Source organism: Nasonia vitripennis, chromosome 1, assembly GCF_009193385.2.
Source record: "Nasonia vitripennis strain AsymCx chromosome 1, Nvit_psr_1.1, whole genome shotgun sequence".
In the NCBI taxonomy this organism is placed as follows: domain Eukaryota; kingdom Metazoa; phylum Arthropoda; class Insecta; order Hymenoptera; family Pteromalidae; genus Nasonia; species Nasonia vitripennis.
The window spans coordinates 20,469,790-20,490,286 of record NC_045757.1 but is presented as its reverse complement, the minus strand read 5'-3'; the positions used below and the strand labels follow the sequence as shown (position 1 = coordinate 20,490,286).

The window sequence follows — 20,497 nt, the reverse complement described above, 5'->3', positions numbered from 1 at the left end:
GCTAAATAATGATATAATAATTGTACAAATTGAAATTTTTAGAATAAAAAAATGATGTTCGTCCGTTTATAAACGAAGATGGATGAAGGTAACAATTTTGTGTATTACTAAGTATGTTACAATTTTATACATAAATGGAGTATAAATAAATAAAAGCTCTAATGCAATGCAAGACATTCGCAAAATTTATTATTTTCGATTTTTCATCTTTTGATTATCACGATGTGAGAAAGTTATTTTTTTAATGAAATAGTTTTATGAACCTATAGAAGTTTGAAAGCTTAGTTCCACTCATATAATTTCTGAAGTCATACGTTTAATGGATGAGTCGATCGCGATAATAGATTATATCGACTATTCAAAATTACGCATGTACAATGTAAAATGTGTTTTCGATATCGTAGTATTCGAAGATGCTTAAGGCAATTCTTTGCAATAAATTATTATTTTGTTAATTTTATTAAATAATATTATGATTTGAAATCAAGGGATTCTATCACTATTCCAGGTAAAAAATTATTTACATGCGATTGCTATTTTATAAAAATATTGAAATCAATGCTCAATATTTTCATGCCGCAATCTGTTTAAATCTAATCTAATACACTATATTTATAAAAGTTAAACTAGATGTTTAAAAAACGCAGAAGCTGCGGGTGTCGGATATACATGTAATGGAGATGCAATGAGTGGATTCGATCTAAAATCGAAAGGTGGTTCATCGATTTCTTCCTTGACAGCATAACCTTGTCTGCCGATTAAATTTGATGTATCTATGTTATCTGAACTTCTTGCCAAGCCGGACGATATCGACGGATTTAGTGATGATCCTGTAACAGCAATGATACATTTTATTACAGAAAAAAAAACAACAGGTTTTATCAATTCACATTTATGGGAATATTAGAACTTTTTTGACAGATTAATAAAGATTAATAAAATAACAATTATTTCATGAGTAAAAAAAGAAAGACGAAAAACGTTTTGTAGCAAAAGTAATTATTTTAATTGTTAATATTTGTATATTCCATTTTAAATCCGTTTTTAGTCACCAATCGAACAAAAAACAAAAATAAAATAAATAAAAATATAAAGGCTTACCTCGAAAGAAAGAGCTTGCATCACCAAATACTCCGGAAAATGCTGAGAGTTTGGGCCAGCTCTTAGTGAATTCAGCAAACTTCTTCTCATAGTCGCCGAGTAGAATAGTATCCCGTAGTACGATTCCACCTTTACCGGCACCGATTGCCGATCTAGAAGGTACCTTCGAAACCGCGTTGCTGCTTTCCTTTGCCAAATCACCAGTTCGCGTCGCCTCCTGTTGTTGATAGCCAACGCTGCTAGGAGTCACGAGTATGGTACCCATTTTGGGGTAGTTAGACGATGCTGCTGGTTGGGCGACCTGTTTCTGTGAAATTGTTTGATCCTCAGCACCAGTTAGCGGGCGCTGATGGTTACCGGTGTATGCTGTTTGAATCGGCTGATCTGATGACTGCGGTCTGACGGGTAAGTTCTTGTCGGTTACGTAGGGATCGTTGCTGACCAGTCGGTGGTAGTATCCATTAGATACCGACGTTGGGCCATAGACGGGGCCCGGAGGAAAACAGGGCCTTGTGGATTCCACTGGATATCTATTATAATCAGTAAAAATGAGATGTTCTATTTATAATGATGCTATGATGAAGATTTATTATTAAATGTGGACTCATAACGTAAATTGATGGAGAAACATAAATCTTTCATGATTTTGATTAAAATTACAATTTTTCAAAAAAAATTTTAACTCATATTAAAATTTATAGTTTGTACTTTATTGGCTCTATCAATCTAACATTATTGTTTTCTCTCCAAGACATTAATTGTGTGTGCAGTTAAACAAGGCCTATTTTTCCTTTCTTAAATTCTATTTAGAAAATAAAAATAATTGCACTGCTCTTCGATAACATATGATGATTTGCAAGCGATTTTCTTTTTTCGAATAGTGTAACAAAAAAAAAAAACTGTTACAATGCCGCTACCCTAAGCGGGTCTTGGGCGTTGTCGTCCAGATCGGACAGGTGGGTGCCTATCTCCACTACACAGCGCGTCCTTAGGTTGCGGATAGAGGAACAGCCTCTGAGAAAGAGGTTAGCTGCGAATAAATTGAATAAGCAGCCGCGGACAGCCGATAGGAACAGGCGTGGGTGTGATGAGCCCACACTGTCGAACGCATTCATCTAGAAACACTACGCAAGCACCACAACAACAAAAACACTTCACATTATCTCTTATCTCTCAATCTATCTCTTTTATCACACATTACAAAAATGGGCAAAAATCCTGCTGCCGAGGAGGATGCGGGAGCGATGACAACTGCCCCGAAAGGGGATGTGTAGAATGATTCGTCACCTGGTCTTACGCGGTAACGATGCCAGCGAAGGCGCGCTGCCTTGCAGGGGGGCGTTACGATGCGAGAATGAAACCGTAGTGTGTCTGACGACGAATTGACACTGTCCTCGTCAAAGTCGGAAAGCCTCATACTTAGTTCTAGAGAGGTATGGGGGTTATCACCTCTAGAACGGTGGAACAGGATCCGAAGCGCGCGGGTTTAACATAACATCATGGCTCAAAAAAATCAAATCCGAACGAAAAGGGACTTAAGGGTCGGAACTTGGAATGTTCGCAGTCTATACAGAGCAGGTGCGTTTAAAGAACTCGTAAAGGAAGCTGATAGGTACAATCTAGATTTGGTAGCAATACAGGAATCGCGGTGGCCAGATGGCGGAGTACTAGCATCGGGTAACTTCACGTACCTGTATGGGGCCGGTAGTGGGGGATCTCTAGGCACCGGATTTCTCGTAAGCAAAAGCATCATACATTCGGTTAAAAGTTTCAAATCCGTCAATGATAGGCTCTCGTACATCATTATCGAAGGTGAATGGTATAGATATGTATTTATTAATGTACACTGTCCTACGGAGGACAAAGAAGAAGAAGCTAAGGATCTCTATTACGAAAGTTTAGAGCAGGTAATCGACCAGTTCGCGTCTTACGACACAAGAATAGTATTAGGCGCTTTCAATGCTAAAATAGGTAGGGAGGAAATGTTTAGGCCTACTATAGGTAAGGAAAGCCTGCACGAAGCCAGCAATGATAACGGTATTAGGGTCATAAATTTCGCGGCGGCAAAAGATCTTATAATCAAAACTACGTGTTTTAAGCACAAGAACATACACAAGGCAACGTGGACATCACCGGACGGGGCCACACAGAACCAAATTGATCATTTCCTCATTGAAAAAAGACGTCATACTAATGTTCTTGACATAAGGGCTTACAGAGGGGCAGATAGCGACTCGGACCACTTCCTAGTAGTAGCCAACTTAAGAGCTAGACTAGTAGCGAATCAAAATAGTAAGCGAGCAAACAAGGTAGATAGCTTCGATATTGAGAAACTACGAGATAGAACAGAGCGAATTAGGTACCAGATAGAAATTAATAACAGGTTTCAGGCACTTGAAGAAGCAAACACATCGCCGGAGGGGAATGACGAACCGAATAGCTTATGGGGGGACATCGAAAAAACGGTAAAAGAGGCCGCGAACAAAGTACTGGGTAAAAAGAAAAAGCCAAAGAGCAAACCATGGTTTGACGAAGAGTGCGAACTCTGGTTTGAAAGGCGCAAAAAGGCTAAATTAGATAGCTTATAAAATAGAAGCGATAGGACCGTAGAAGAGTATTCTAACGTAAGGAAACAGACGAGCGCGATCTACAGAAATAAGAAGCGGGAGTATCAAAAGAATCTTATTAGGAGAATAGAAACTAACAGTAAGGAAAATAACCCCCGCGAAATGTACAGAGGGATTAACGCCATCAGAAAGGGTTTTAGGAGTAGAGCGCAATTGATGAAGGATGAAAACGGGGACCTCGTAACAAATGACAACGAATTACTGTCGCTGTGGAAAAATTATTTCGATAAATTATTAAACGTGCACGAAAATAGCGAAGAATAAGGGGACGAAATTCACACTGCTGAACCCCACGTGGAGGAACCGAGCTACCAAGAAGTAGAGGCCGCGATTAAAAAACTAAAAAACAACAAAGCCGCGGGAAATAACTCTATACCAGCTGAATTACTCAAATATGGGGGCGTCGAGCTCACTTTCAAAATCTATAAACTAGTATGTGCCATCTGGAAAAATGAAACAATACCCGAAAATTGGAAAGAATCTATCATTATACCGATTTTTAAAAAGGGGGATAAGACAGACTGCAATAACTATAGGGGTATTTCACTTTTAGCAACGTGCTACAAAGTTCTGTCAAACGTAATACAAGCTAGACTCACTCAATTCGCGGAAGATATAGTAGGAGATTATCAGTGCGGATTTCGGCGCAACAGATCGACGAGCGATCAAATGTTTACCATAAGACAGTTGTTAGAGAAAAAGTGGGAATTTTGTGAAACCATACACCAACTATTTATAGATTTTAAAAAAGCGTACGACTCTATTAAGCGAAGCAAAATGTATCAAATTCTAGTACTTCTCGGTGTACCGAAAAAACTCGTGAGATTAATTCAAATATGTCTGAACGGAAGCACGGGAAAGGTCCGAGTAGGCGGTAATGTATCAGAACCCTTCATGATACGCGATGGTTTAAAACAAGGGGATGGGCTCTCTACGGTGCTGTTCAACTTAACGTTAGAGTATGCCGTTAGAAAAATGCAGGTTAGCCAGCTGGGCGCAACGCTTAATGGAACAACGCAGATACTAGGCTACGCAGATGATTTGGATATACTGGGGGATTGTAGGGAAACGGTAGCAAGAAACGCGGAAATCCTCATAAAAGCGGTGGAGTATACAGGGTTAGAAGTGAGTGAGTCAAAAACAAAGTACATGATTGTGGATATGCTAGGCATCTGCAGAGGGGAGGAAGATCTTAGAGTTGGGAATTTTACTTTTGAAAAGGTTAGCGAATTCAGGTATCTGGGTACGACCATAAATGATAGAAACGAGATTAATGTCGAAATAAATAAGAGACTCCATTCGGGTAATGCTTGCTTCTACGCCGTGAGTAATTTACTTAAGTCGAGGCTGTTGTCTAAAAACGTTAAAATAAGAATATACAGGACAATAATACTGCCGGTGGTTCTGTACGGGTGCGAAACGTGGGCTCTCACTAAGCAGGCGGACAACCGTTTTAGGCTATTTGAAAATAAAGTCTTGCGAAAAATATACGGGCCGCAGAAAGATGAGGAAACCGGGGAATGGAGGAGACTACACAATGATGAGTTACACAATCTGTACGCGTCACCAAATATTAACAGAATAATAAAATCGCGCAGATTGGGATGGGCAGGGCACGTAGCGAGAATGGGAGTCGACCGTACGGCAGCGCGTGTCATGAAGGGCAGGCCGATGGTAACGCGACCTCTAGGTAGACCTAGACGTAGATGGGAGGACAACGTAAAAGCGGATCTAGTAGAAATAGGACGGGTGGGTGTCGATCGGCGAGGTGCATCTTGGGTGGGGTTGACACAAGATAGGGCAGCGTGGAAGGCTTGCGTAGATGAGGCGATGAATTTTCGAGTTCCAAATGCCATGTAAAAAAAAAAGAAAAAAAAAGTAACAAAAAAAACCTAGTTTAGTAGCCCTTAACTCGAATAACAATTTTTCTGTTTTTAAATATTTACAAAAGTATAATTTTAGTGAAGAACTGTGTAGAATCTACTATAGCAAAGTTGCATGTATTAAAAATTTTATTTTTCCAGATTGTTACTTTGATATAGTTTGCAATTCATCAAGAATTATGACATCAAATATCATGTTATTTCACTTAGCAGAATCTATTTTCTAGATTCTAGTAGCTCTTCATACTGGCGAATACTAAAAGTATTGAAACGCACTTTATAAGAATATAAAAAAGGAGAAAGTAGCATAAAAACAGTTTGTAAACACGGTGCTGATGAAATGAAGTGAATATGAGAATAAGGTCAGAAGGAGATTAACTGACAAGCAAAATGTTTTTGTATGCCCATGCAGTATTTTAAAACTAATGTTTTAAAATTTTACTAATAAATATTACAACAAACTATACTCTTCATGTCTTAAATATTATAAAACCGATCATTCTACGGATGCTGATTTTACAGTACATAAATTAGTTATACGATATGGAAAGGCCTTAGTAAGCCTATCTATAGAAGAAAATCTATTATATTATCATTACGTTCACAAACGTAAAAACTGTCTAAAAAAAAACTAAAAGTAGATCTAATGAACAATTTAATAATACTCGATACCACTTCAAGATGGAAATAATAAGATTTTTCGATACAGTGTGTGTAAAATGCACTTTTACGCATACTCCGTGTGCGTTCAAGTACATTTTTCGCCCCTGTATCAAAAAATAACGTTCGATACACGTGCGAAAAGTTGACTTTTGCGCACTTGTATCGAAATATACTATTGCATTTCTAGAAAAAAGAGCTATGAAATTTTAACTCGATTTGTCGAAAATTGCGCGAGATATTACTTATCCATTCTTTGCATACGAAAATTAACTGTTATTTTATTCTATTGATATGTGGCACTTCCATATACCAAGATTGAGCCTAAAAAATGATAGTACCATCTCTACATAGCTTTTCATTAATGTGTGCAGAATATTATTATTTTAGCATCTTTAAATGCGCAACTATAGTATATTGCTATATACAAGTGCGTGATCGGCCTAATATCATACATGCATGCTATTCTTTTGGCAGAAATCGTGAAAATGGAAAAAAATTGGCAAACCCATAGCATGTATAAATTAACACGTGCTATGGACATGCCATTTTCTCTCCCGTTGACTGTATACGTAACCACGAGCCGAAAGCACTACATTCCTTTTTGAGCACCAGGATGGAATGCGATGCTTTCGTCCCGGCGCACAGTGAGCAGGAATTCAAATCGTCGGCAGTTTTCTCTTTTCTGAGCTCATTTTATCATACTACTTCAATTAACAAGTAAAATTGCAATTTTACGCTCTCTGAATCTAAAGATATCGTTCGCAGCACGTGCGTAAAATGTGCACTTGCGTGGGTGTTCAAATTATACGCAATATAGAATTCATTTTTTTTTTATTAAAAAAAAAGTGATTTTGAGTATGGAGGAGTAGTTGCACGGATGATTTATTGCATTTTTTGCAAGGTTTTATACCTTTAAAAAAGTAGAATATTATGTAAATTGAATTGCTTTGTCAATATTTATTTTTGGTACATAAATACGTCGCGTAGCGAGTGTGATAAACACGGTGCAAAAAAAGGACTACTTTAGTCACAGATAGGCGTGACTTAACAGCGGATTTTAGCCACACTGTGCTATAAAAGATATCTTTGAGTATTGTGTGGACAGTTCAAGAAACCAAAAGAAATTAGTCTGGTAGATGTGTACTAAAAAAAGTTCAACTTCTAGGATCCAAGTTGTTTTTACTCGGCTGTATATTTGTACATATGAATTTATATTTTTACAGACGATTTTAAAGGTAAAATATGATCGATTTAAGTATGTATTTAAGTTATTATGTATTTACATTGATGAGATGAAAATGACGAGATTTAGTCCAGATAAGTTAGAGGCTGCAAAAACATAGCTAATCAATTATGATAATTTGTTTTTAAAGTCTAATTATGAGACTGCTACGGATTAAGGATACATATATGCGACAATGTATAAAATGTTATGAGACCGTAAAAATGATCATATTATTTTGCAGCATCTAACTTATCTATACCAAATCTCGTCATTTTCATCTCATCAATGTAGGGGCCACCACACCAGTTATATAGATATACTACTACTGTTAATTTACGCGATCACTTGCTCCCAACTTCTGGAAAAACGAGGGCTCTTATGACTCTCAAAAAATTACAGGACCTAATTGTCGGTACAATCTTTGCATGGAAGTTTAATGATAAAGAAATAATTTTATGTATTAATATAAGAAGCTTAAATGCAAATTATAACAAACTACTTGTTTTTTTAAACAGCCTAGAAGTAAAACCGTGTATTATTGTTTGTACTGAAACTTGGAATCTTGAAAAATACGAAATTTTTAATATAAAAGGCTATAAAATGTAATACAATGATAGTAGAATAAATAAATCAGATGGAGTAACTATATACATAAGTGAAAACATAATTGAAACAACAGAAATTATTCAAATAAACAATCTCAAGATTATCAACTCTACAATTACTTTAACAAATAATAAAGAAATAATATTATCAGCAATTTATAGATCGCATGATATGCACAAAACAGAATTTTTATTAAACATCAAAAACCTTATAAAACTTAAAAAGAAATATAAAAATAACTTAATAATAGGAGATTGTAATTGCGATATTTTAAATCAAGATGTGGTAGACCAGGAATTCTTACAAGTATTTCTAGAGAATGGGTATTACCCGGGAATAACCAGCATAACTAGACCATCGACTACTAATATAAATAAGGGCTCTTGCATAGACAATTTCTTTATTAAGCTAAGCAAGATAAAATACAAAACCTTCAAACTCATTGTCCCTTTCAATGATCATTACCCAATAATGATATCGCTAAAGGGCATTAAAAACAATTCTAGTCATGAAGAACATAAAAAGATAAATTACAACAAGCTAAGGAAAGCTGCAGAAAGGGTAAATTGGTCAGACATCTTATTAATATCAGATCCAAATTTGGCATTAAATGACCTAATTCTAAAAATCGAAACGTGCACAAAAAATGCTGAATATAAAGTGCGAAAGAATAATCACAATAAAATGAAACCAAGAAAAGACTGGATAACGAAAGCAATAACGATATCGTGCAATAAAAAAGAGGAACTGTATAAAATATGGAAAAGTGATCCTAGTAATCTAACAAAAAAAGAAGCATATAATAATTATGTCAAAATACTTAATGGAATTATATACAAAGCAAAAGAAGAATTTGATAAAAAACAGATAGAAATGAATATGTGCAATCAAAGGAATTTGTGGAAAATTATTAATAATAAAATAGGTAAGAATCCTAAAAAGTGCAATAACATTAATTATATTATAAATAACAACGCAAAAATCACTGATGCAAATGAGATGGCCGAACATATGAACAACTTCTTTTGCGACATAGGTAAGCAGTTACAAGGCAAAATAAATATGCCAAAGAATGAGAAAATAAAGATGCCAAGCATGAACAACAAAAGTATTTTTATACACCCAACAAACTATAAAGAAATACATGAAATAATTAATAATATGAAAAATAAAAATGGTGGAATTGATGGCATCAATACTCTTTAAAAACAATACACGAGTATATTTGTGATCCTCTGGTTCACATAATAAATCTGAGTTTGGAAAAGGCAATATGGCCAGAAGCTCTAAAAATTGCAGAAATTATTCCTTTACACAAAGCTAAAGAAAAATATCTACTAAACAATTACAGACCAATTTCGCTAATATCTAATATTGCAAAAATTTTCGAAAAATTGTTACATAAACGTATACTAAATTTCTTTGATGAATGTAGCTTGTTCTCAGATAAGCAATTTGGTTTTAGGAAAAACAGAAGTACTAAAGATGCCCTCTACCAAGTAACAAATCAGATTTATAATCAACTTGACAAAAGCAGTCCTATCGCAATCACTTTCCTTGATCTTGTCAAGGCGTTTGATACGGTGGACCATCAAATTCTCCTTGACAAGCTATATAACTATGGAATTAGAGGAATCAGTCATGAACTTATAAAAAATTACCTAAGCAACAGAAAACAAAGGGTAAAAGTAAATAACAAAGTAAGCGATTTCAATTCAACTCTAAGCATGGGTGTACCTCAAGGTACTATTTTTGGGCCATTACTCTTTATCATCTACATCAATGATTTACTAGTTACAATGCCAAACAACACAATTTTATCTTTTGCTGATGACACCGCAGTTATAACTGCAGATAATGATTGGCAAGAGGTTAAAGAAAAAATGAATAACCGCCTTGACAATATAGCCAACTGGCTGGCATTAAGTAAATTGTCACTTAATACAGAAAAAACTGTATACGTAGAATTTGGTAATACCGCTACTAGTATCCCAAAAAATCTAAACATAAATATTCATGGTAAACAAATAAAACGAGTTGATGACGCTAAATATCTCGGCGTTATTTTCGACAGCAACATGAAATGGGATATTCATATTAACTACATATATATAACAAAACTAAATATTTAACGTTTTTGTTTTACAAGCTTTCAAGAATTATGTCTACCGAGAATTTGAAAATGCTATATTATGCACTGTTTCATAGCATCACCTCTTATGGCATCATAGCCTGGGGTGGTGCATATACAAGCATAATTAGATGTCTTCAAAGTCTACAGAACAAACTACTCAAAATAGTAAATAATAATAAATTCTTAGTTGATAATCAACCACTTAATTTGGAACAAACTTTCACATATCAATCACTGATGTACCATTATATAGAACTACAGGATAACTATTTAAATTCAGATAAAACCACTAGGCACAAAAGTATACAAATTCCCAAACGTCGCAGAAAGATAAGCATAAAAAATAGCTATATAAGAGCTTTAACAACCTTCAACAAATTAGCAAACGAACTTAAGGATTTAACAAACAACAACATCAGAAAGGTTAAAATTAAAAAGTGGATCAAAGAAAACAGCCTATAATGCAAAATAAAACTAATCGTCCATAACAACAAAAATTGATTGTCGAAGAATAAATTACTTTTTTAACTGTAAGTGTTGTCTAGAACAACATATACAACCTAACTGCAAAAATATACAAAATAAGGAATTTTCACTACCTCTAACAAAGAAAATTATTGAATATGCATATCCTACATTGGAAGTCCATTTGATAAATTGAAGCTTAACATACGAACATACATATGCACAAATAACATGTGTATACTGCACCATAATCGCTCGAATATCTAACTACAATTGGAAGAAAATGAATAACCTAACTTCAGAAAATAAAAGAGCTATCGAGCAGATAGCAAATAAGATTATAAACACGTGGAAACTCAAAACAGAAAAGAAGCAGATTATTAGGACTACAACAACGGAAGATAAGGTTTTCAAGTCTACTCTAGGAAATGCAGAGAAACAAAACAAACAACTTATGCTGGCAGAAAACTGTGAAAATTGTGACGTACCCAAACCCTCTATTACAAAACACATACATTTTGTTAAACAGGAGCAAAAGGTAGAAGATGATAGTATAAAACATATTAAGGAGATAAAAAAACCAATCGAATCAGTATTCACTGAGATTGATAAAATGGTTGAGAACAATAATACGAAAGCTTTACTATCAGAGGTGGCGGCAGCACCTTTTATCTCGACAGAGGAATGAGGGGAAAGCAAATATTCACAAACTCGATGGATAAGCTAGAAAGACAGCCACCACATAAAGACATCGTAATTATAGACGAGATAGTTTTCACAGCGCCGTGCAAATGTGACTCTGCAAATCAACATAAAGAAATGTTCCCACATTATAGAGTAACTTCTACTGTTGGTCTTACATGTCCTGCAAGGCTCAATAGCATGGAGAGGATCATTTTTGCAAGGAGCAGAAATGCGTCAACTCAGAGTTTCACGACAGCAAGATCTATGCTAGTGAGATATTGGTGAATGAGAGAAGATTTGAAAGAAGACTTGCAACGCTGGGTTGTTCTGGGAGATTGTACTACTGGATTTCAAACACGGCGGAGCAACTACACATTTTAGTTTTAAGATTTAGTTTTATTAAGTCATTTTGTATTCCGGACCGGCGAACAGGAAATTTTCCTCTGCTGGATTACTTTTATGTAATGTTTTTGTATAATCGATGTATTCAATCTATTGTACTTACTCTGGATAAATAAATAAATAAATAAAAGTGAGCTAGACAGCATTTATCAACAGACTCCCAGGAGAAAAGGATATTTAAGATATACTTTCCAGATATGTCAAATATTTTGAGTTAGATCAGATCGATCGTTTATTGTTTATTTTGGCTGAGGTTAGGAGCTCGGAAGGAAAGCGTACTTTAAAGTATTTTTTTCTCCAGGATCCCGTTGACGGCTGCTATTCAGCTCGCTTCCGCACAAAGACGGTATCAAAAACTATAACTGGTAATTTTTTCAGACTTCTATGTACAGTCGTTTTCCTAAAAGTTGGAAGCAAAGGAGCGCGTCGATTTAACACAGTTAGTATATCTATATAACTGGTGTGGTGGCCCCTTAATTAACTTGTAAATATATGATGATTATTTGTACACTTTTATATGGAAAAAGTTTCAATTTAAATTATAGCATTGTTCAAAAATCAATTGTAGAGCTCAAATATTAATGAACTCTACTAATATTTATAGCTCTACAAATTAGATCAAAAAACACCTTTTTGTCACTTTCTGCAGATTTTAAATGCGACTCGCAGACGCTGTATCAGACTGGTAAATGGTCAAAGAGCTGACATAATGCAAGTTATTGTGAGTCTTATAGGACAACGATACTATAATCTGCAGTAGTATATGTACATGTTGCTCAACAAGATTGTTAGATTCATACTAAAATTACAACTCTTACCTATGTTGATTGATGAATGGCACGAGTCCTCCTTTTTTGTCGTACGGCAAATATCCTCTCGCATAGGGTGCACAGCCAACACCTTTTCCATATGGCGTCACGGCATGGTCTATGCCATTCTGAGGACGTTCGTATTCCCCGACTCCGTGGGGCAACTGATTATTAGGAGGTAAACTCGGTCTTGCCAGTCCATAAGGACCGAAAGTTGGATATTTCAAGTACGGTGTTGCTGCTCTTACGTTGGGCCTCGATGGTACTGAGAGCGTCGGACTTCGGCGTATTTGCCTTCTCGGTACCACGTATACGAATTTCTCTCTGTGGAAATTGCGATTTTTTACTTGAGTATCATTCTGAGAGCTACTGCGCTGCGATTTCTTTTCGGGGAAAGCGTTTAGGCTTCAAACGCCGCATGAATTTTGCATCGAGCCATTAACATGAGCATAACCGACTTTTACTACCCGAAAACAAGGATTGTATTTAGATCTTGTTATCATTTGAGCCGTATTATGCCGAGTGAACGTAAAAGTACAGATTTAATCATGTAACATTTGAAATATGCAAGATTATGAGATTTCATTTTCTTCGTCGCTCAGAGTTTGTTGTGAATTAGAGCATGCTAGCTTTGATGCACCACATCATAGTTGCATGTGAAGTTTATTCTTCCGAATTTGAAAATAATTTCTTTTTAAAAATTATAGACAAACTTTTTTTATCAAAATATAAATCGCAAGTATACTACGGAATACTTAAGAGGTATATACGAAAGGCTATTACACTCTACGAAGCGTTAATTTTTCTCTAAGTGTTATGGAGCTTTCATTCACTTTTATTGCATTTACTCAAGTCTGCTGGTCGTCTCACCTCGGCATATTTATAGTTGAAAGTGGCGTTACACTTTATTTTCTAGGATTATTGTAGGGAAAATATTGAGAGCTCTAGTGCACACATGCAGTGAAAAGAACCGTTTAGGCATACAATTTTCCACACTATGATCGTAAAATAAAAAGTTATTTTTAAGTGTATAAAAAAATATAAAGGTGCGATGTTTTTGTTTTCTACCTTTCACTGTATACATTCTTCAATATATAGTACATGGTGAATTGAGATGTTTGGACTGTTTATTCTTATATATTTGCAACTTATTGAATTTGAACACATATTGACTAATTGATTTCCAAAACATAATTAATGATTAATAAAGATTTGAATTCACTTAATTATATTCGAAGTTCAAAATTTAATCTACTATAAAACTGTACAGTATGAAAAAAATTCAAGAGTTAAATAGCAGTTCACACACTTTGGAAATAATCACCTTTTAAATGAAAAGGACAATAAAGAGTTTTTAGAACTTTTAAAGAATGGCAAAATCTATTGTTTTCTACATTTCTGAGATCTATCATTATAAAAATAATTTAACTTTACAATGATTGCATACTTACGCATTTGCTATGAGCAAGCAGTTTGTTACTAGGACAGCAACACAAACAGCCTAAAAAAACACAGTAAAATAAATAACTAAAATATAATATGTAATTACAGGGATGAATACTAATATTATTAGAGTTTACGAGCCTAGTCACTGAGTAAAGAACGACAATGGAAAAGAGAAATAGATAACAATGAGAATGTGATTAAGCGACAGTTATTATAAAACAAATATTACGTATATTTATCGAGTGGGAAGAAAAATGAGACATTTCAAACAAACTGTAAATTAGGCATCTTTTTATTGTATGAAGGCTATGCCGTTTAAAGATTACAAAACAATTAAAATCGTTACCAACTTTGCGATTAGATGGACATAAAATCTATTTACTTTATTATAAAGTATAAAACGCCTAAATTATTTATCACTCGCCCAGTTGAAGTTGAAATAACTACTTCTATATACTACATTAACGATTAACATTTACTATTTCAATGCAATATTTTTCAAATATGAATACAACCAAAACATAAAAAATACAAAAAATAATCGTTTATAGGGAACAGTAATATCACAGTTATTAATTACAGCATCGAATATCAAAATCCTGTTCTAATAAAACTCCATCAAGCGTTTTAATAGCCGAGATATTTCAGACAATTAAGCGCGAACATTTATCCGATAAAGCACACCTAAATTGCTATTCACGCTGTAAAACTAGGCCATCATCACGGCTAATTTCATCGTCTACTTTCTTCGACTGCATTAGCAAAAAAAAACGATATCCTCCAAGCGCCCAGGACTAATTACAGCCGTGTTCGAGCGCGCGCGCTAGTGCACTATCAAAAACAACGATATCATCACACACATAAAAATCCAGTTCCACACTTACAAATCGCTTCATCCTGATCCAATGGTGCAGCTCCGCCGTCAGATGGACCCGTGAGCGATGCCTGCGCTCTCCGGACTGCTGCGGTATCCTGCACACGTGCGCGCTGCACGCGGATGCGGATATAAGTGTGCTGTGCCCGAGAGAATAGTCTATTCAGCGCGAGAGATGCCGACACATTGCGCGAGAGGCCTGGCGTGTATACGCTCTTTTATACGACGGTGGGGAAAAACGAATAGCGGGATGCAAAAACAAACGGCCGAGGCGCTGTTCGCCGCACGTAGAAAAGAAAATTGGAGGATCGCCACCGCAGCGTGAAGTCCTGCACCTCCCACCTTTGTCGATCTCCGTGCATCAGCGACAATGGCCGAGTGTATGTGCAGACGCGTGACCTAGTCAAGGCTGCGTGATACATCGCTCGGAGAGGAGCCTCCAATTAATCGGCACTTTCTTTCTTGCCTGCGCATAGCCCGCAGGCACGCTAATTACGATGGATCGAGGCGGATTGAAAATTCACGCGAGCGGTATGCGCTCCATATAGCGTGAGATGCTGCGGTTGTAGGAAGCGCCGAGCGGATCTTTTCTGCCTACTGAAGAAATGCCGCTCGCGAACTGTCTCTCTAGGCGATTGAAAGGCTCGCACGCATGCCATTGCTAATTGAATTTTGGTGTGCTGAACTGTCAGATTTTATCGAGGCGATTGCTATGCGCGTATCCGCACTCGATAGTTTGCTTCGATTGCCTATCTCGCTATTAAGTGTAAAAAGTCATTTTCTTGGAGGACAATAAGACAGCTGCGTCACTTTCGTTGTGAACTTTCTGCGCGCGCCTATCGCTCGGCGTAATTGCACGTTCAACATTTTCAGGTGCATATGCTGTTACTTTTGTTATTAGCCGTGCATGAAAGTTGAGAATAACCCTCGGTGCATTTAGTGACGGTAACAATGTGTTCTAAACGTGTACGTTTTATTGCTCGAGATTCTTAAAATTGTATGAAACATTAGAAATATTAAAAATTGTGAAAGTTGTTTATACTATAAATCGCAATTGTTATTGCATCTATTATTATGTAATATTACAAAGCTGTATAAATCTATTGCCAACTGATGTCGCAAAATTTATTGAAAAACCACGCGTAGTGCGTATTGTAAATTAGCAATTAATAAAAATTTATGTTTAGCAGTAACACTCACAGTAACAATTATCGATTATTAAATTAAAAGTAAGCGTGTAATCGATGTACAGAAACAATTTTTTGAACATATTGAGAGAATTGAATTAACCACTTTTCGAAAAGCTATGATTTGATCTACAAATTATTATCAGTGTATACTTGCACATCTTCAGAATGCCATCGCTTACATACACAATCAAGAATTTTCCATTGAAGTTAAAATCTTTGAAAGATTTCACTTATTTTATAAGCACATATTTGGAATCATACTCATCGTGCTTGATCGTTACCTCAATACTATCCGAGCGCTGCGTTATGCTCCACAAAGTGTATACTCTTGCTGCATTTATTTCTCGGTCTAGAACTTGCCTTTGCTACGTAATTAGTGGACTTCAAAAGATAGGCGCAGCCTACGTGCAACATCTGCGTTAACAAGAATGTTAGATACGCTCTGGTGAACCTCCGTTAAGTGTATATGTATATTATGGTGTTGTACTTAATTAGTATATAAAAATCAGTATATGCAAATGCATTTTTGCTGGACATTGGTATATTTCTTACACAAACATTAAACATTTTTGAAGAATCCTGTATCTACATTATAATTATGCTGGATTTCTTTGTTAAATGAAAAATGCAAGTTGTTGTGTCATTATAATTTATCATTCTCCTTAAATTAAAAAAAAAAATTACAAATCGAATCTTATTTTTATACTGATCTTAATTTCTAATAGCGAAAAATGGACGTAAATATAATAAATCTTGCTAATTGGTGGTTACTAATGTTCATGCCATTTGAAGCAATGATTAAAGAGTATAAAAGACTATGAAAATCAGAAAGTGGTGAGAGAAGCCCTATTCGCAAGAAAGATTAGACAGAGGTATGAAGCTTACCACACTATATTCACATATTTTAAATTACTTAACCAAGAGGTATTCCGCCAGTTTGTAGGAATCACTGTGAACCAATTCGAGCATCTCTATAAACTTTTGGATCCACTGTTGAGAAAAAGAAGTATTCGAAAACCAATGGCAACCGAGTTACACCTATATAATTATATTAAATAATATTTTCACGTCCCGTATAATACAATTATTCATTGTAGCTATCTAGTTCATGGAAAAAATGTAAGAAAATCTTGGTTTTTTTTTTCTTTGTATTGGGAGATCCACTATGTACATATATGGCAATGGGAGAATCAGATGTAAGTTTTAGTCACTTAATAAATGTTTTTACTTTTAATATTTGCTACTGTTCAAAAGTATTTAGTTATTTAAGTTACTGTTTTTAGTACATTCAAAATTATTATGAAATGATATAAAAATGAATAGATACCCTGGTAGAAACGTTACGCAGTTTTTAGTCAGTCTATTTCTAATTCGAAACGGAGTGGCCAGTTCCTTAAGCAGTGACTGCCCAGTAATGTGCTGTTTGTGACAGGTTTTTAAGTACTTCACGGCGCAAGAACTTGCCAGTGAAGTGAAAAACAGAATAGTAACAATTGGACGTCTGTTATTATTTTTAGCATTTAAATTAGATAAAAAGTCTTGGTGTACCGTATTAATTAATCTAGAATGTTTTTTGAAGAATATATATAATTTTTAAGGTGCGCGTTAAGAGTAGCAACCTAAACCTACACATGCATACACTCATATATGAAAGTATGTATGTACATGCATGCTGTACTGATTGACTTGTGTGATCTGTGCTGTTCAAGTGCAATTACTCTGTAAAAAGTGTCATTTATGTGCTCAAAGTCAGTAATGATGAGGTTTGCTAAGTGACTTGCACATGTTTCACTCTCATCAGTATGTGAGTTAGTTACTATCAACGACCAAATCTCTCATAATCATGCTAAATCCATGATATTGAAGTTTGATGTCTGTCCTTTTGCGTAGAGACTTATTAAATTATTTATAAACAGATTGCCATGTCAGTTTTTACTTTACCGTCTTGGTTTGGTTATTCACCTTGAACCCTATGGCTATGTCGTCAAAATAATTATACAGTTAGGTCTATACATGAAAGTCAAAACAAGTAATCGATTTTGCTCATATTCTTACTAATTTTGGCATCCACTGGCTAGTTGCACTGCTTAATTTTTTACCAGGGTATAATAATAATAAAAAGTTGCTTGAGCTTTAGTTTAATCTGATAAACTGATTTGTAGCTGGTTTGGACTCTGAGTCTGCAATGGACATTTAGAAAGAAATTCAAGTAGAAGGTGCTTATTTTTATTTGTGAGTGATTGATTGATTGCTTCTAAAACTGGTTTAGAATGTTCTGTGATGGCTATTTATTTCATACTAGCCAAGAAATAACATAAGTTACTAAGTAATCTGGAAATAAATTGAAATGGAACTTGCGATAATTTTTCTTAAAATATTTTATTATAATCATTGCCAATGCATGGTTCTTGATGCTGTTTTTTCAATAGTGTCAATAAACACATTTTTTTTTAATGTTGAAGAAATTTACAAAGTTTTTATAAATGGTAACTTTCATATGGATGAAAAAACCGCCACCAATTCTTGGCACGTAGCTTCCTTCAAGATTATGTATTGGTTTAATATCAGAATTGTTTTTACTTCATATATAATTCTTTAAAGTTTTTGTACTTTTTGACATTTGTCACGATAACGCGCGCCAATTGCTAAAGAGAAACAAACAGAAGGACTCCGGATCTGCTTCATGAAAGGACTTGGAATTAAAGTATTCTGTATAGTTATAATAACCTTCAATAATCATGATTTTTTAAGAAAAGTTCAATATTTAGTTTCCGAGTTATAATGGTTAGAATAGTTTGCGGAATATGTCTAAAATCACTAGTAATCGAAAAATCGCCATAAAAATCGCACATGGGTAACTGAAAATCTTGTTTTTTACGAATTGGTAAAAAAACAGAAAAAAAGAGCCTAGGTATAGATTAAAATCCATCAAATGGAAGGTGAGATCTAAGCGATGCAGTTTTCAGTTATATAGAGTATACAGGGTGAAAGAAACAAAATTTTAAAGCCTAATATCTTTGAAACTAACTGGTTTCATAAACAGCCCAAAGAAAGAGACCAAGGTACTATATAATGCTAACTAAATCTAAAATTTGAACTTGATTATTGCCTTTTTACTCCAGTTATCGCGTCACGTAGAAGAACGAGTTTTTTCAGTTTTTTATGTTTTTCTCAGGATCTGCCTCATGGAATGACTTTCAATAATCATGCTAATAACCTTCAATAATCATGTTTTTTTTTAGAAAGGTTCGACATTTAGTTTTTGACTTAAAACGATTTTCAAAAATTGCGCTTCATGGAGTATAACAAAAGAACGACGAATGATAGTATCAATTTTCGGCGGTAAAAATATAGGTAATTTTATTCTCTTTCAGGCACATATTAAGCAATTCACTTTTATTAACTTTTGCAATAAGTTTATTAAAAAAACCGAAATCTCAAAACCATAGAAAAAAACGCGTCCACAAAATGTAAAAACGGACCATTTACTAGTAAAAACAAAGAAAATAAGACTTAGTGGGTTAAAATCTACTGAGTAGAAGCTGAGACTCTGGCATATACGAACAAACGAACGAACGAACACACACACAGACACACACACACACGTGCGGACATCGTACGGACATTTTCTAAAAACATTATTTTTCGACTAAAAATATATCAAAACACACTTCCTACATGTACACAAACTCCAAAAATTACTATTACAAGGCTTCCTTAGGAAGGAAGCAAAAGTAATAGACGACTATTCGTCATCATTATTAGTTGTTACAAATTTTTTGTGCATTTTATAGTTTCAACTGAAGATTTATCTGCAAGATGGAGGTATTTGATACGTTAAAGATCACAAAAAACAGATGAGTAATAAGAAACTTTCTCCAATAGAGAGAAAAGTTTTACAAATATGCTGCTACTTGAGGCCTTAAATTGTTCATTGTAGTCAAGTAGATGCCAACAATGTCGAACCTGATGATGACTTTATGGTGCGACACCGATACTTTAATGTTAATGCAGATGAAAACAACAATGATATTGTTTTTGATAATGCACCATTTGAACAGGCAGAAAATTTTGATACATTGGATGAAGAAGACTGGCCGATTGATGTTCTAGAAGAGCATATATTTCATGTTCTATCACGGCCTGATGCAAAAACCAATTCTGATCAAACTGGAACATCTGCTTAACAAGCAGCTCCTACCAAAGATGTTTCGAACGATGGAAATGTTCCTGCTACTCAATTTGGTGCTTCACAGGTGTTTGCCAAGGACAATTGTCGATCATCTAAAATCATCTCACCAACTTATTCATGTCAATAGTACTCTAAAAATAATTAATATTCGAAAGCAGCTCTATCAGGAATAAATAGCAATAGAAAAGATATTCTT

The 20,497-nt window shown here is 35.0% G+C and overlaps 1 protein-coding gene across 1 annotated transcript; it reads right to left on the bottom strand.

Moving 5' to 3' along the window:
* Nucleotides 1-162: 162 nt before the first annotated feature.
* Nucleotides 163-16,030, bottom strand: LOC100679098. The gene is made up of 5 exons (XM_031922965.1): nucleotides 14,930-16,030; nucleotides 14,051-14,100; nucleotides 12,609-12,923; nucleotides 1,102-1,631; nucleotides 163-830 (listed from the first exon to the last, which is right to left on the bottom strand). The coding sequence occupies exons 1-5, from the start codon at nucleotides 14,939-14,941 to the stop codon at nucleotides 622-624; spliced, it is 1,116 nt and encodes a 371-aa protein (XP_031778825.1). The 5' UTR covers nucleotides 14,942-16,030; the 3' UTR covers nucleotides 163-621.
* Between the last annotated feature and the right edge of the window lie 4,467 nt (nucleotides 16,031-20,497).